Genomic DNA, 16126 nt, shown 5'->3' on the forward strand with positions numbered 1-16126 from the left:
CTGCCTCTGCACCAGCAACAGCCAAGGCTGGAGGCATTATGTTTTCTGGTTATCTGTGATATCCCGCGAATGTCAAGAATCACAATAACAGGAATACCTTGGTGGAATTTATTTAAATATGGTGCAGAGATTCACCTGGACTCAAGAATGAGCTGATTTGAAGCTGGTTCCTCAAGGAGAAAGTCAATGTTATCCTATACATTTTTTAATTTTTTTTAACCATAACTCAAGAATTGGAGCGCAAATTATGGAAACATTTCACACAAATTTCTAACAGTAAAAAAAATCCAGTAATTACATTTTATGTCCAAAAAGTCAAATGTCAGCCTCATTATTAGATCACAACATTTTGTAAAATGACTTTGCAGCCCGTTATGTAACAGCATATTTTGCTCATCTTGAGTGTCTATTTTTAAACTGTGGTGATTGTATTCATCTTCTATGCTGCTTGGCTAAAGATCAGTGTGAAGCATTCTCGCTTTAGCTTTACAACCACAAAGGGGTCATTCCAGTCTTGTCAATCTTATTGTGGTATCTCTTGTTCATGTTGCTATCTGGAACAAGCCTCTGCAGGGGACTCCAATGTGTGCACATTTACCCGAAATACAGTACGCTGAATCCTATTTATATTTAATAGTGTGTTTTTTAAACTTTTTTTTTTCATAGCTCCATCTGCTGCTTTTGATCGGTTGGTTGATTGTCGTGCTTAATTTTTGTGCTTATTTCATGAAGTGTATTGTGTACAACCCTTTATTAGTTGACCCACCAAGAACCCCATCTGAGTGCTTTTAGCCTGAATTGTCAGGCAAAATGCATGTGCAGTGAGATATGCACAGAAACTTACCAAGAACAGACTCAGGTATCTTACACACACACACACACGTGAGCGCAGATGCATTGTGTGAGTGATCAGGGCTGTAATGAGACAGCAAGCTCCTATGAGAGTGGGATCAATCTATAAGAATGGGATCAATGTCTCTGACCTTTTCCCCGTGGTAACTTGCAGCGTTCAATCTCTCATTATTTTGACAGTGAAAGGGCAGCTTTTCCGGCTGGGAGCCAACAGGACGGGGCATTACTACAGCACAATGTCCATGTTCACAGTATCAACCTTAGTCTATGATGACAGTCAGGCACAGACACTAACTGCCCTCCCCGCTTCGAAAATATTCTATCACATCAAACACACCAAATCCTTTTGCCTTAGCTACATTGTTTTAAAACTCAAACTCTGCAGGTGCCATGATGGTGCTTGAGGTCATTTTCTGTGTTTTTGATGTAACGTATCATGAAGAAGTCAGTTGCTGTTGTTTTCTCTGGAATGACACAGGGCAATGTGAGCTTTACACATGCATCAAAGGAAATCAAACAGATTATTGAAGCAAGGATGCTTTCAAATGTGTGTTGAAGGGTTGTAAAACTGCATCTCAGTCTGGGCGTGTGTGCTCGGGAATCTCTGGAAGGAATCTGCAAATGTATATCCAGATTTGAGGTGCGTTGAACTAGGATTAGAGAATGAGTTGTATTTTCAAAATCTCAGTGTGCACCTTGAGATTATTTGCCTTCACAGCCCCCCTATGCTATAAGTCTTTAACTTCTTGTGCCAACTCCAGAGAGAAAAGTCAAATGTGAAACTTTTCCCAGCTGAGACGTGAATGAAAAATGCATCAAATCAATTCGTAATAGCAGCTATTTTAAAGGCAGTCATAGTTCTGCCAAACTGCTCTAAATCAAAAGGCCCAAAATCCCTTGTAGACTCACAACATGCTTAAGATCATATAAATGACAAACTCTCAAATGTAACTGACAGATTTCATGTCTCTTGTCCCTTTTATATGAATTACAGACAATAATAAGTACAAGTAAAGTATTTAATGAAGTTAACAAGATGATCCCACGAATAATCAGAGCCTGATGCCATAATACTGTGCAGAACAGAAAATGAATAACACAAATCCCTCAAAATAAAGAAATCAAAAGATCGAATCAAGGATTTAAAAAAAACAAACTACTAGAATATAGCGGTATGCCAGCTTTATGGTTAAAAGTAACTTCTTCTTTTTTCCCCCTGCTTTTTGCCTTTTGTAGTTTTGGCAACAGTTTCATTTGTATGTACTGAGCTGTTGGAGATTGCCAAGGTGAATTGGCTGCTCTGTTTTCAGGGTACATTGAAGGACTGTCTCAGAAGCACAGAGGCTCAGTCTCTTATACGGACATGATTTTCTCCACACTGTGTGGGTAGAGGTGGGAAGCACTGCCCACATGGCTCACTGCTGTACAAGCTAAAGCACTCTGCATGAATAATTTGCTACTTTCAGCTTCAGTTTGGCCTTGCTCTTCTCTCCCTTTCACCCACACAGTCATGTTATGCTGATTCAGAAGCAAAGAGGAGTTTGGCAGTGCCAACGTGGCAGGAAGAAAGCTGCTCCGTTAAAAAAAAAAAGAAGAAAAAAGAAGAAAAAAGTTAATTGGTGTCTAATTTAGGGGATTTTAATTAGATTCTGTCCTTTATGAGCATGCCCAAAAAAGAAGATTTGGCATGCTTTTGAGGGAGCTGAAAGATGTGAGTCCAGATTTCAGGGATAGCAATGTTATCATATGCATTCATGCGTGAACATAGTGGACACACAGAGCATGTCTGCGCTGTCTATATTGCTGCATAGCTTCTGTAGTTATCTGTCAGTCCCAGTGTGTAATAGCTGTCCACCAACACACAGTTGCTGGTCGTGAAACAACCAGCACAGATGGCTAGTTCTGAGAGCACTGCACCTGTTTATATATAGCTCCTCAGTAGAGCATTTGAGAGATATGAAAACAAAGCAAGTCTGTCTTTTTGGCAAGCCACTGGCTCCATCCACGCCTCATTGTCTCACTTGAGACAACAAATTCCTGACAGATTTGGGCACAAAAAAAAAACTATTGAAATATCGCACCTGTAAAAATAACATGTAACAATAACTGTATATTTTGAATGTAACCACTGTGTCAATCTTTGTTGTATGATACCAGGAATGACTTCTTGTCAAGCTTTTTTTTTTAATAATATTGTTGAGAGGTTTATTAGCAAGGCAGCACCTCATAGTTAGTCACCATGGTTTTCAACATGTCCAAGTGTTTGGTAAACTCTCATTTTTTTAATGTCACTGCTTACACTGTGTTGACTGTTGAACTGTCAAAACTGAAATGCATATTTTCACACAATTCATAATCTAAATGGGATCATTACTAAAAGAGGGTGATGCATGATTTATCACTCATATTGCGTAAGTGTCCTAATTGAGTTTTTATGAGGTTCCTTGTTTGCCATGTAAGTGCCATTGCAACATGCTGTATGAAATTCTGTCATTTACAAGTGTGGTGGAAATTTAGTAACGCACAGAGTCAGTTATTTTCTTCTGAGGAGATAAGAGGCTTTAATAATAATATCTTGCAAGAGAGAACAACACAGTACAGAATACAGAGTTGCTCTGACCACTGAGGCAAAAACACACAGCTATATTGCCCGCTCATCACGTCATCTGTCTTTGGGTATAGTTGATTGTTCTTCTATCTTCCCTCCCCAACCATCAGTTGAGGTTACCCAGACACAGTTGTAAATACCAGCCTAACCCTGTCCCCCCTAAAGTGCAGCTATCTCATTATATCAAGCTCACCATTGTAAAGAGGAATTTAAGAAAACAGGGCAGGGTGGTACCTGGCAGCTCGGTCATTTGCAGGTCATACATAGTAACACTCAATATAATGCATATAAGAATTAATTTCCATTACATAATCTACTGACGGTGTGATTTGTTTAATTTTTCTATATCATTTGTGAATTTTACGGATGACATGTTGTCAAACAGCAGAGTCTAACCGCTCTAATTTGATCAGCTGCAGACAGCTGTTTTTGCATAATCTAATCTACTAAATCTACACCGGAGCATTGTATGTGCTCTGTAGCAAACAGCTGGGGAGCAAACCAAACAACTAAAGTGAGAGATATAAGGTACGTGTATCTCTTCCTAATTGGACAATTGAATGTGTGTTTAGATACATAGGGTAAGATACAATTTAGGGATGATTTGATTTTAACGACTGATGCGGTTTGAAATTGTTCTTAATATTTCTTTCACATAGATTTTCAATTTCCTTTAAAAACTAAATCAGTCGTATTCTATAAATGTGATGTTTGTCTATCCTCATATTGATTTGTTTGATAAGAGACCACAGAATCACAAACACCTTATGACAAATCAAATTCAACGTAGGGGTCTATGTGGCAATGCAATAACACTTTTAATGTGAATCGGGTTCCAATTTGTATCAGAAAACCTTCACACCCTTACCAGATACCAGCCAATTGATCAGCTTCATATGAATTGTGAATTACTTTTGATCAGTTATCACCTGTTCTTATGGTCAATAGACAATAATGGCATGAAGAACATAAATGTATCTTTGTCATCACCACTATCATCATTCTTCAACCTCCTTTTCCATCCTCTTCTCCTGCCTTCCTACTCATCATCCTGTGTATCCTTCTCTGTTAAATTTGAGCTGAAGCTTTATCTATGACCACCCACATCGGTATGTGCCTACCCAGTCCTTATAGATCACTCTGTGCTCACAGATCAGTTGTGCTGGACAGATCTGAGTTGTGTATCCTTTGACCTGGCCAGTGAGCCTAAGAGAGGCACACAAGGAGCTCAGAGAAGAACACAAAGTCCCCCTCTGATCAGACTCTCTAACAGGTTTAGAATGAGGTGACAAAGAAGGGAGACTGTGTCCTACAGCCAGACCTTAATATTAGAGACTGTGTCTATAGTTTCTAGATCCCTGCTGTGGTGTTAAGATGGTCTCTGCTGACCTAATAATTGTGTCTCTGTCATTCTATCTTACTCGAAATGTTGACTTTTCTCAGCCCTGTCTTTCAGTTCTGACTGTATTTAGTTGTTGCAATTGGAATTAAATGAAAAGATATTTTAAAAACAAAACAAAAAAAAACAGTCATCAATTTGCATCCTTCTCTTGCATCTCGACTATTTGCACCACCGTAAAAAATGTCCTTTAAATTAGTCAGTGAGCACCTGCATTGTTTTTAGTCAATATCTTTTACAGGGCATGTTGTTAAATCTTCTGTACTTATGCCGGTGAAATGTGACAACAATAAAAGACATGATTTATTGGGCAGATGGTAATCAGCAATCGAGGTGTTTATGAGGTTATTTGTTTTGCTGTACGAGTCTGTGACACAAGAAAACTCCATCTTACGGCCTGAGGCACAGATGATTATCATTAACACAGGGCCGTGTTACAAACATGCCGTCTCCATCTCTGTTTTCGGCTTTCATAACCTGTAATATAACCGTTTCATTCCAGTGAGCAGTTTCATCGATCAGTTGCATTAACCTGAAATTGAATCTGCTTATGTTAACATCCCGTCTTTGAGGGGTTTTGTTCTGGATGCTTAGCAGTGTCAGAATCTATAACTTATGGCCAAATGTAAGGTTCAGGGAGGATGTCTGTGAAGGGCAAAGCATTCTCTCACACAGAGAGAGTTTGCTGTGGACTCTGTAAAAAGTTTAATGATAATTGCAACCCTCAACAGATGTGATCATTTGTATTCACACTGTGCTTTCCTTTGTGTACCCTGTTAGAGAGTGCTTTAAATTGTCAAATGATTAAGTCTTCTTGAAGAGATGAAAGACCCTGTTTGGACAGGCTTTCATGGTCCTGGTTGCTCAGAATGGCTTCTACTAAGTCCTTGGCACTTCATGACCAAAACTAAAGTAAAAACATTTTTAATTATTTTGTCAAACTAACTGACACCTTTATAATTATGTACCCATCAATCACCATTTTTAGCAATTAAGTAATGTGTTGACGCAGTGTAAATATCAGATATTCCTTATACCATGTGTACTTTGTTAGAACTGTTTGTCTTTTTGTTTGCTTATTATTGTCATGTGGTGGAGTCCAGATCATTCTCTTCAGTAGTTTTGATTCATTTATTTTTACACATGAAAATTTACACATAACATTTGAATAAGAACAGAACGCAATGATTTACGAGTCCTATAGACCTAGAAAACAGATCAAATCAAATGTTACTATTTCATCAAAATTATTACTTTATCTATATGACTTTATACAAGTCAGAGTCTGGAACTGTGGAGACCAGTTGATGGATCTTTGGGAGAGGACTGTAGTCTAATTCTTGCTTGATATCGGATATGTAGCGGCTCAACACTTCTGAATCTTCTTTGTTGTATTTTGCATTTCAGCTAGTGCCACCCGAGGGCCTGAAGATCACTGGTATCCAATAGCAATTTTTGGTCATGTCTCTTCTACACAGAGATGTCTCCAGATTCTCTGAATATTTTGATGATATTACATACTGCAGGAGATGGAATATTGAAAGGCTTTGCAATTCTATGTTCAGGAACATTATTTTGAAAGTGCTTCAGAAATTTGCAGATGTTTTTTTTTGTAGATTGCTAAACCTCTACCCATTTTAATTCTGAGAGACTCTGCCTCTCTTAGGGGCTTTTTAAATCCTCTATCCTTTTACTGACAGTTAACCTAATAAATTACAATATATACCTCCAACTTCTTGTTTATAGTACCACTTACTTTTCCTGCCTTTCGCTGCCTGGTCCCAACTTTTTTGAGATGTACTGATGTCGTCAAATTCAAGATCAGATTATATTTTCCAGGAAAAAGAAATGTCTCACTTTCAGCATTTAATTTTTTTTGTGTTATACTGTGAAATATTGGTTTGTGGGATTATTGCATTCTGATTTTTTCTTAAAAAGCATCCCTACTATGAATTTGGATTGGAGTTTGCCATGGAAAACAATGTTCCTTTATCGTATCTTGTTTTCTTTGTCCTTGTCTTTCAGAAGAAAGAATGGCTATGTTTAAACTGCCAGACACAGAGGGCTTTGTCAGGAAGCTTGGGAGATATTCCAGCTCCTATGGCACCACCCATCGGATCCCCCCGACCATCTGTGCCAGCTAGTCAGCAGCCATCTCAGCAGAAAACACCCAATCAACTTTCAGGGCCAAGGTCCACAGGTCCTCAACAACAACAGAAACCAGCGGGTTCCCAAGTAAGTGGCCCACTCTCAAATGTGAAGCAGGCTAGGCCTGCCCCTCAAACAAAGAGTCTAAGCCAAACTTCCCCTCAAACCAAGGGTTCAACTCAGCTACCCCCCCAAGCTAAGAGTCAAACACAGCATTCAGCTCAAAGTAAGGGACCTGCTCAAGTTAAAGGTCCTAACCAATCACATGCTCAAAGTAAGGCCCCTGCACAATCTGCCAGCCAAATGAAGGGCCCAAGTCAGGCCAAAGGGCCGACTCAGACAAAAGGATCTGCTCAGCCCTCTGCTCAGACTAAGGGCCCTTCTCATCCCTCTGGTGCCAAGACCTCCTCCAGCTCTGGTAAAGCTGCACCCAACCATACCAAGACTGTCACCTCTTCAAAAACAGTTCCCACTCAGTCTAAACCCACAGGTAACAACCAGGCTCGCAAACAGCCGCAAAGCCAGGAGAAGACTAAAGTCGCATCTAAATCACAAAAAGAAGACATCAAAGCCTCGGCAAAGAAATCATTGTCAGAGACTGTCACTTCACCAAAAGACATGAAGATAACCGAAGAGAAGTCAAGACACCACGAAGTGAGCTACCTGCAACTTCCCCGCCTTCACTTGTTAATCTTGATTCACCATTTTTTTAATTTACTTCATTCAAATAATTGGAACCATTTCCAAGAATCATCACTTTGTTCCTCATATTTTATATTTCTAATTTTCTTCTTTTTTCCTCTGTTCTGTTTTTTTTTTTATATCATTCTTCCCATCACTCAACTTTGTTAAGTTTTCTCATGGTTATTCCTTGCATTAATTTCGTTATAATAACCTTGTACTGTTACCAGTGCAATGATAATGAGTTATATCTGCATATTTCATAAAAACATCATCATGCCTTTAGTGAAAGGATTTCTTGTCAATACAGTTGTCTTCATCATCAAAATGTCCTTATTTTATTTATCATCTTCATATTTAACATCTAACATCAGCAATATCACGATTGGCTCTCGTCTTCATCATCATCCTTTTCATCATCATCATTGCCTCAGTAGTATTTTCAGTCCCCTCCTTCATTTTTTCTGCTTTGTTTTGGACACTTTGATTTTGTTTGTAACAAACACAAGCTTTTTGTGTAATGTGACACCTCGTGATGATATTTCAAGCATTCCAAGCATGTTCGTTATTCTTCAGCGGTTCGAAGAATGCAATGGAGAATGCGTCAAAGGTGGCAAAGAAGCATGTGACCAAATGACATTTGTCTGTATATGTTTGTATGTCCAACTGTCTGTTATATTCACTGTGTCTAAGTGTATTTATCCATTTGTGTGCACATAACACCAAAAGGCAAACTCAACCCAAATCAGTGTTAATTATCAATGTGGTTAATAGTTGTGACAAACTAAGAAAGGACTGTATTTACAAAAAAAAACAAATAAAATTCAGATAGAGATTAATTACCTTTTCCTTTATTTTATCTTACTGTCTTCGACTTTCAAAACCACAGAGAAATGCACAGTTAACATTTGGGTTGATTTTAGCTGAAAGTGTTAAAATATCTTGTTGGTTATTTTTTTTACTGTGATTAACCTCTAATATCTTACTATTAGAGACTATTTCATCTGTATTAGGTATTGTAAATTGATTTTACTTTCAGTCATCTAGAAATGGTCATAAAGATGTCAGTGCTGATGAGCTGGATGAAATAGTGGGATGTGCACTAAAGCTCGTAGCAAACCTTATGAGTTAATAACGATTTACTTTTTTGGCTTCTGACCATTCTTTTCTTTCTCTCTTTCTTTAGGATAACAACAAATCAAGTACACTGAGTTTAAGTGACACTGGATACTCCTCAGATGGGATCTCCAGCTCTCAAGGGGAAATTGTTGGTCAAATCCAGGAAGAAGGAGTCAAGCTCAACGAAAGAGCTGGTTCCATCCCCTCAGAAATCACCAAGTTAGAAAGCTCCATGAAACCTCTGCTAGAGTCAAAGACTGTGTCAGACCAGAAGCACAGGCCTCATTCACTTTCTGTGGGACAAGAGCGGGACTACAGTCCCGAAGATGCAAGGGATGAATCAGAGGATGACCTCAGTTGCAAGCTTCGGCATGATTATGTGGAAGATAGCAGTGAAAGTGGTCTCTCACCATTGCCAGTAAGACAGAAGAAGTCACATAAAGATTTAACAGATGAAGAGTACATGAGGAGACAGATTATGGAGATGAGTGCTGATGAGGAAGAATTGGAAGAATATGGAAACCAGAAAACTAAAAAAACACATAAAACCAGTGGTGATTTAAACAAAGAAAGAAGACGGCTCGCTCACCAGTCTAATAGTTTTGAAGATGACACAAAGACATCAGAGGGTGCTTATAAGACAAACGAAGAGGAAGATCTTGTTATGGCTGGAGGACTTCGCCGTTTTAAGACCATTGAGCTGAATAACACCAACAGCTACAACCGAGACATTGAGCTCAGTGCTGAGCATGACCTAAGAGAACCAGAGCTAGAAATGGAGAGTCTGACTGGTTCTCCAGAGGAGCGGTCCAAGGGAGAATATTCATCCACTCTACCAGCCACCACCCCCAGCTACACCTCTGGAACTTCCCCCACCTCTGTGTCATCCATGGAGGATGACAGTGACAGTAGCCCGAGTCGAAGAGCACGACTTGAAGAGGCAAAGCAGCAGAGGAAGGCACGACATCGGTCCCATGGGCCACTGCTCCCAACTATCGAGGACTCATCTGAGGAGGATGAACTGAGAGAGGAGGAGGAGCTACTTAGAGAACAAGAGCAAATGAGAGATCTAGAACAACAGAGGATTCGAAGTACTGCCCGGAAAACAAAGAGGGATAAAGAGGAGCTGCGGGCACAAAGGCGCAGAGAAAGGTCCAAAACTCCTCCCAGTAATCTTTCTCCTATTGAGGATGCATCACCAACAGAGGAGTTGAGACAGGCTGCAGAGATGGAGGAGCTTCACAGATCATCATGCTCTGAATACTCACCCTCTATGGACTCAGAGGCAGAGGGTTTTGAGATAATTGGTGGAAAGTTATACAAATCAGGTAATGAATTTAACCTTCCAACTTTTACATCACTGTACTCCCCAACAGAAAAGACAGCAGCAGTGTCACCATCTGACAAAACTTTAAAAAGTGCAGAGGAGGTCTATGAGGAGATGATGAGGAAAGCACAGCTCATGCAGAAGCAGGGTCAAATGATTAATCAGCAGAAAGTTGCCCCTCAGTCAGATGGTGGACATCGTCTTGATGCTGGAACTTCTCTAACTCCTGGCTCAAGTCCAACACAGGGTGCTGCACCTGTGTCATTCTCCACAACAGGCAGTGATCCAAGAATCGCTGGTATCCACGCTGCACAGCATCTATCAAAAGAGACACAGAACAGAATGATGACACAGAGTGCCAAAATAGAAGGTGTTGTTGGAGTTGCCACAACCAAAGCTCAAATAAGTCAGGCTGCCCCAACTCGACAGGCAGGTAGCGCAGTGCCTGCTGGTAGAGCAGGCACCCAGAGGCCAACACAAGCAACACCTGACCCTGGATCATCCTCCCTGACCTCCAAAGTCTTTTCTCTTTTCAAAGGTCCTAGCCCCCCAGTTTCTCCCACTGCTTCACCAACACAAAGCCCAACACATACACCATCTGCTCGACCCACTAGTGGTAGCGGCAGGCAGCTGCCATCTTTGCCTAGTGGTACGACATCAGAACCAGCATCCCATGGAGCTCAGGCACCTCAAAGGGCAATGTCACCACGTCTTATGCGACAGCAGTCCTCTCAAGATTCTCCAGTGGTGGTGCTAACACTGAGTTCCTCCACTTCCAGTCCTGCCAAACCACTTACTGTAAATTCCTCCACTTCCCCACTGTCATCACCAACACAGATCAGTTGTAGAACATTGTATAGCTCTCAGCCCCCTTCGACAAGTTCCCCAACATCGCCACAAATGCATCACTCCCAACAACCCCTAAAACATTCTTCTCAAAATATTGAAAAAGCAAATGTTGGTATTAGTGCTGAGAACACAAGTGCATATAGTCGTGGCTCTATGGAAAATATAGCTCTATGTAAAATCTCCAATATTCCAGGCACTTCGAATATTGTTGGTCAAGGCCAATTACATTCAAGCCCTAATATTGTAGACCTGAGAGCCCCATTGAAGTCAGCTCCAATTATAATGACAGACCAGGGCATGGATCTAACATCCCTTGCCTCTGACACAAGACGATACTCTTTAGGAGCAGAGCAGTCTTCTGGTAGACACACAGCAGTGCAGCCTCTTATTATGAACCTTAACGCACAAGAGCAACCTCACATATCTGTATCAACACCAACAACTGTCAGTGTCACAGTTGCAGGCTCAATGTTCATCTCCCAACCCAAGCAACCGGTCGTGTATGGAGATCCTTTGCAAAACCGTGTGGATCTGGGGCAGGGTGTTGGATCAGCTGTTTGTTTAACCCAGAGTAAGACTCCAATTACTGACCCATCTATTCCCAAAATTGATGCCTGTCTGGAAAATCTTGGCTTACAGCAGCAGCAGCTGCAGTTACAGCAGCAGAAGCTCCTGCATCAGCAACAGCTTCTTGAGCAGCAGCTACAGCAGCACCATCAACAATCCTCTTTTGCTCGCTACAATTTAGCTAATCAGGTGCAGCCACTGCTGATGAAAAAAGACCTTGTAGTGACCCAGACAAGCAGTGCCCAGCCTGTTGTAACTGCTAGTGCCATACCTAGAATATCCCCTCTGGCTCCACCTTCAGTGTCTGGGACTCTTTCTTCCAATGTACCCCATGAAATGTATAGTGGAGTTGCCTTAGAACTAAAAAACAAGCCAACAGTAATGAACTTATCCACAGGTAAGCCACATGTTATGATGGTGCAGCTTGATGAGAGTAACACATCACAAGGCGGCACAGTGACTCAACTGGTAAAAAGGGAGGAGCAGCCTCCCGCTCCTCCTCCTCCCCCTCCCCCTCCTCCTCCTCAGGTGTTGGATCTAACTGGACAGATCAAACCAGAAAACCAAGTGGCATGCTGTGATGTTGTTTACAAACTGCCCTTTGCTGGTTCCTGTGCTGGATCATTCACTCACAAGCCCACCACAGTGTCCTCAGATAAAAATCCCACCTCTGAAACTTCTCAAGCAACCTACCCTTCTCACCCACCACACTATAGTGTCAGCCAACAACAACATCACCCTCCAGTTACACAAGGATTAAAAGAGGAACATAAACCATATCCACCATCTATAGTCCCCTCAGGAAAAATACAGCCCTCCATGTCTGATACTAATCTGCCTTCCATGACTGATGCCGGTCACTACCAGAGTAATGTCCAGGGGTGTCTGGCGGTAGATCTTAGCAGTATGAATCAGGCTTATGATGGTGGATTCCTTGGCATGGGAGCACAATATGGTTCTTACACAGACTTACGTCACCAGGGGGATCTTGCAGGGCCTTCTTTACCCCTTCGCCGATATGGCTCCATGTCAAATATCAATTCCGACTATGCCTACGGTTCACGTGACCCAACAGTATCACAGGACGCTAATCTGGCTCAGTACAGTGCAACCACTGCTCGGGAGATCAGTCGTATGTGTGCAGCTCTCAACACCGTGGACCAGTTTGGAAGCCGTTATGGAAATAACCCTGAATTGATGGCATATGGAGCTGGAAGGGGTGGACCTTTAGCAAGGCTAAATCTCCAGCAAAGTTTAGCATCAATAAGAGCTAATCTACTTTATGGACCAGATGGAAGACCAACAGCAAATGGCCAGACCTTGACAAATCTAATAAATGCTAGGCAAGCAAGTATACGCGCCTTGTACCCTGCTGCTATGAGAGGAGGGGATGGCATGATTTATTCCACCATAAACACTCCCATAGCTTCAACTTTGCCAATTACTACACAGCCTGCTCCTGTACTGCGTCCCATGCCAAGGGGTATTTACAGACCTTACCCTACAAGTGTAACTGCTGTACCTTTGGCTAGTCTTACCAGGTTGCCTCAAGCTACTCCTAGGATGCCTCTGTCCACACAAGGACCATATTCTTACCCTCTTTCAAACCAGTATCCTCCTTCAGCCACACCGGCAGGAAGTGTTCCTGCAGTAAGTAGCTCACACCAGGAAATTGCAATGTATCTTGGAAAGCCTTTAACAGTAGCTGCACAAACAGCTGCAACCATTCCACCAACCAAATCAGCAGCACACCTTGGTCCACAAAATGTATCTGCGCCTGGTGTTCAAACTACAGTAGATCAGCAAACAGATCCCACTCAACTTACCTCACAGAGTATAACACCTCTCTCTCAAGCTCAAGGCCAACCTCCAGCTGTCCAGCCAATACAGTCTCAAATGCAACAGCAGTTACCTACTCAAACTGAACCTTTATCCTTGACTCAAACCCAGACTCAAGCTCAACCCAACAGTCAACCACAACCATTAGGAACTGCCCAAGCACCAAGTTCCAAACTATCTCCCCCCATGGATGCACAGAAAGGTACGGAAGATGAGAGACTGAGTCAGCAACAAGAGCATGTGCTGCAGCTAGAGCGAGAACGAGTTGAACTGGAGAAATTACGTCAGCTGCGCTTGCAGGAGGAGCTTGAAAGAGACCGTATGGAGCTTCAGCGTCACAGGGAAAAAGAACAGCTTCTTGTTCAGCGGGAGATTCAAGAACTGCAGACAATCAAACAGCAAGTCCTACAGCAGCAGCAAGCAGAGCGGGAGACGCAGCTCATTATGCAAAGAGAACAACTTGCTCAGCAGAGAATGCAACTTGAGCAAATTCAATCTCTCCAGCACCAGCTCCAGCATCAGTTGGAAGAGCAGAAAAGGCAAAAGACTGCAGCAGTGGAGGCAGCAGCTGCAGCAGCAGTGGCTGAGGCAGCTGCGGCATCAGCTGCAGCTGCAGCAGCAGCAACATCTGCCCAGGGTGCTATACAAGGGGTAGTTGTTGGAGGAGGGGCCCCTCAGGGGTTCATTATCTGTGACCAGAGTGGTAGAGTCATTCAGCAAGATGGACAGAGTGTTCAGTTTTGGCAGGATGGACAAGTGGTTCAAGCAGTGGTTGCTGCACGGCCTATTCAGAGCTCTGCTTCTGAAATGTCTCTGAAGAGCAGTGACAAACAGGCGGATTCTAAGATCATGAAAAAGCAGAATTCCATGCCTCGGCTGAGGGATGGTTCAGAAGAGGATGCTGTTAAACGAATTACAGACAGTTGTGTGCAAACAGATGATGAGGATGGAGAGGACAGATTCATGAACAGGCGTAGGAGAACAAGGCGCATTGCAGACTGCAGTGTGCAGACTGATGAGGAAGATACAGCAGAATGGGACCAGCAGCCAGTAAGGCGCAGACGATCTCGTGTTTCCAAGCACTCTGAATCCAGTGGTGAGGCTAAATCTGATGGATCAGCTAAAGTGGCTTCATCAAGTATAGCTGTTCAGACCACAAATGACTCTTCGTGTCAAACAGAGCCAGACCAACTAGGCAGAGTTTCTCCTGCAATCCATATTACCATGGCAGAGACCTCAAAGGTTGACCTATTACATTACATTGCGGCTCCTGAAAGGACTCATAAAGGAGAGAGTCTGGCCTGCCAAACAGAACCAGAGTCTCATTCTCAGGGAGTAGTCACCCCTCAACTGAGTGTTCCTACAACTATCAGTCCATACTCTACAAGTCTGCATATAGTAGGTGGGAACACATCTGACCCAGTCTCTCCAAGGCTCCAAGGAGTTGCGAAGTTTGAAAGGAGGAAACCAGACCCCCTAGAAATTGGCTATCAACATCAACAAAACGAGTCTCCATCTCGCCAGCCTCCTAAATCCCCTCAAGTATTATACTCCCCGGTATCTCCATTATCTCCTCATCGCATGTTGGAGACAACATTTGCTTCCCAGGAGAGGCTTAACAAGGCCCATGTTACACCTCAGCAGAAGGCCTTTACAGCTGAATCCCCCCAACGCCACCAGACGCTGCCAAGACCCATAAAGAGTGTGCAGCGCTCCATGTCAGATCCGAAGCCTCTCAGCCCTACGTCAGAGGACCCTGCCAAGAACAGGTTCTCCCCATATCATCAGCAAGCTGTATCCAACAGTCAGGTACGAAATCACCACTTTTTCTGCAAACAGATTTTATTAGGTATATATGTTTGAGGAGAATGTTTTTATTCATAAGAAAGTTTTCTTTCTTTCTTTCTTTCTTTCTTTCTTTCTTTCTTTCTTTCTTTCTTTCTTTCTTTCTTTCTTTCTTTCTTTCTTTCTTTCTTTCTTTCTTTCTTTCTTTCTTTCTTTCTTTCTTTCTTTCTTTCTTTTAATAAAAAAAATAAACTGAATTTAAATTAGGGTATATCATCATCAAAATTATTTTGCTTGGCGTCCAAAGATTAATCTTTTTTTTAAATACAAATTAGTCTGTTCAATAGCTGTGAGTGTAAAAGCATTGTATGGACATGGATAATAACACAGGATCTGGCACTGAGGAGGAAGTGACAGAATGTTCTCATAAGAGCAGCTGCCCATGCCAGAAAATCATCTCTGCTGTACTCTCTCCCTTATCATCCCCCTTTACTTTCTCAGTCTGTTTCTCTCTCACACTGTCCTCCTGCTACTTCTTCTATATCTGGAAAACCCCTAAAGTGCTGCCAGGGGGTCACACAATATGACCGAATCCTGGTGCTGCTTTGCTGCCTTTCTGATTGTTAGCAGCTGGTCAAAGTAAATTAACTCTCTGCACTTAGAACTAAAATTAGTCTGAGAAGCCTTCCATGCATTTGTATCTCCAGTCTGTAGTGTTAGTGTTTAATACGTGGCTCTCTTCTGGATACATAACAAAATCACTATGGATCTACCCAACACAACTATTTTGTAAGTAATATACCAGGATTAATGTTTATTTAAATAGTGTTTTTATTCATAGATTTGAACTGTTCTTGTCGGCATGCCATACATTATTATTATTATTATTGACATATAAGAAAGATACTGCAGGCATCTCATCAAAAGAATAAAAAGAATGATGGATTGGAAT

The 16126-nt window shown here is 41.9% G+C and overlaps 1 protein-coding gene across 1 annotated transcript in view; it reads left to right on the forward strand.

The window, feature by feature from the left end:
* Nucleotides 1-16126, forward strand: part of bsnb (bassoon (presynaptic cytomatrix protein) b) — a 64549-nt gene that overhangs the window by 40206 nt on the left and 8217 nt on the right. Inside the window, 2 exon segments of the mRNA XM_072382106.1 lie at nucleotides 6885-7661; nucleotides 8875-15198. Coding sequence (XP_072238207.1) covers nucleotides 6885-7661; nucleotides 8875-15198 — 7101 coding nt within the window.

The sequence above is a fragment of the Leuresthes tenuis genome, unplaced genomic scaffold (genome assembly GCF_036924035.1).
Source record: "Leuresthes tenuis unplaced genomic scaffold, fLeuTen1.0.hap1 SCAF_3, whole genome shotgun sequence".
In the NCBI taxonomy this organism is placed as follows: domain Eukaryota; kingdom Metazoa; phylum Chordata; class Actinopteri; order Atheriniformes; family Atherinopsidae; genus Leuresthes; species Leuresthes tenuis.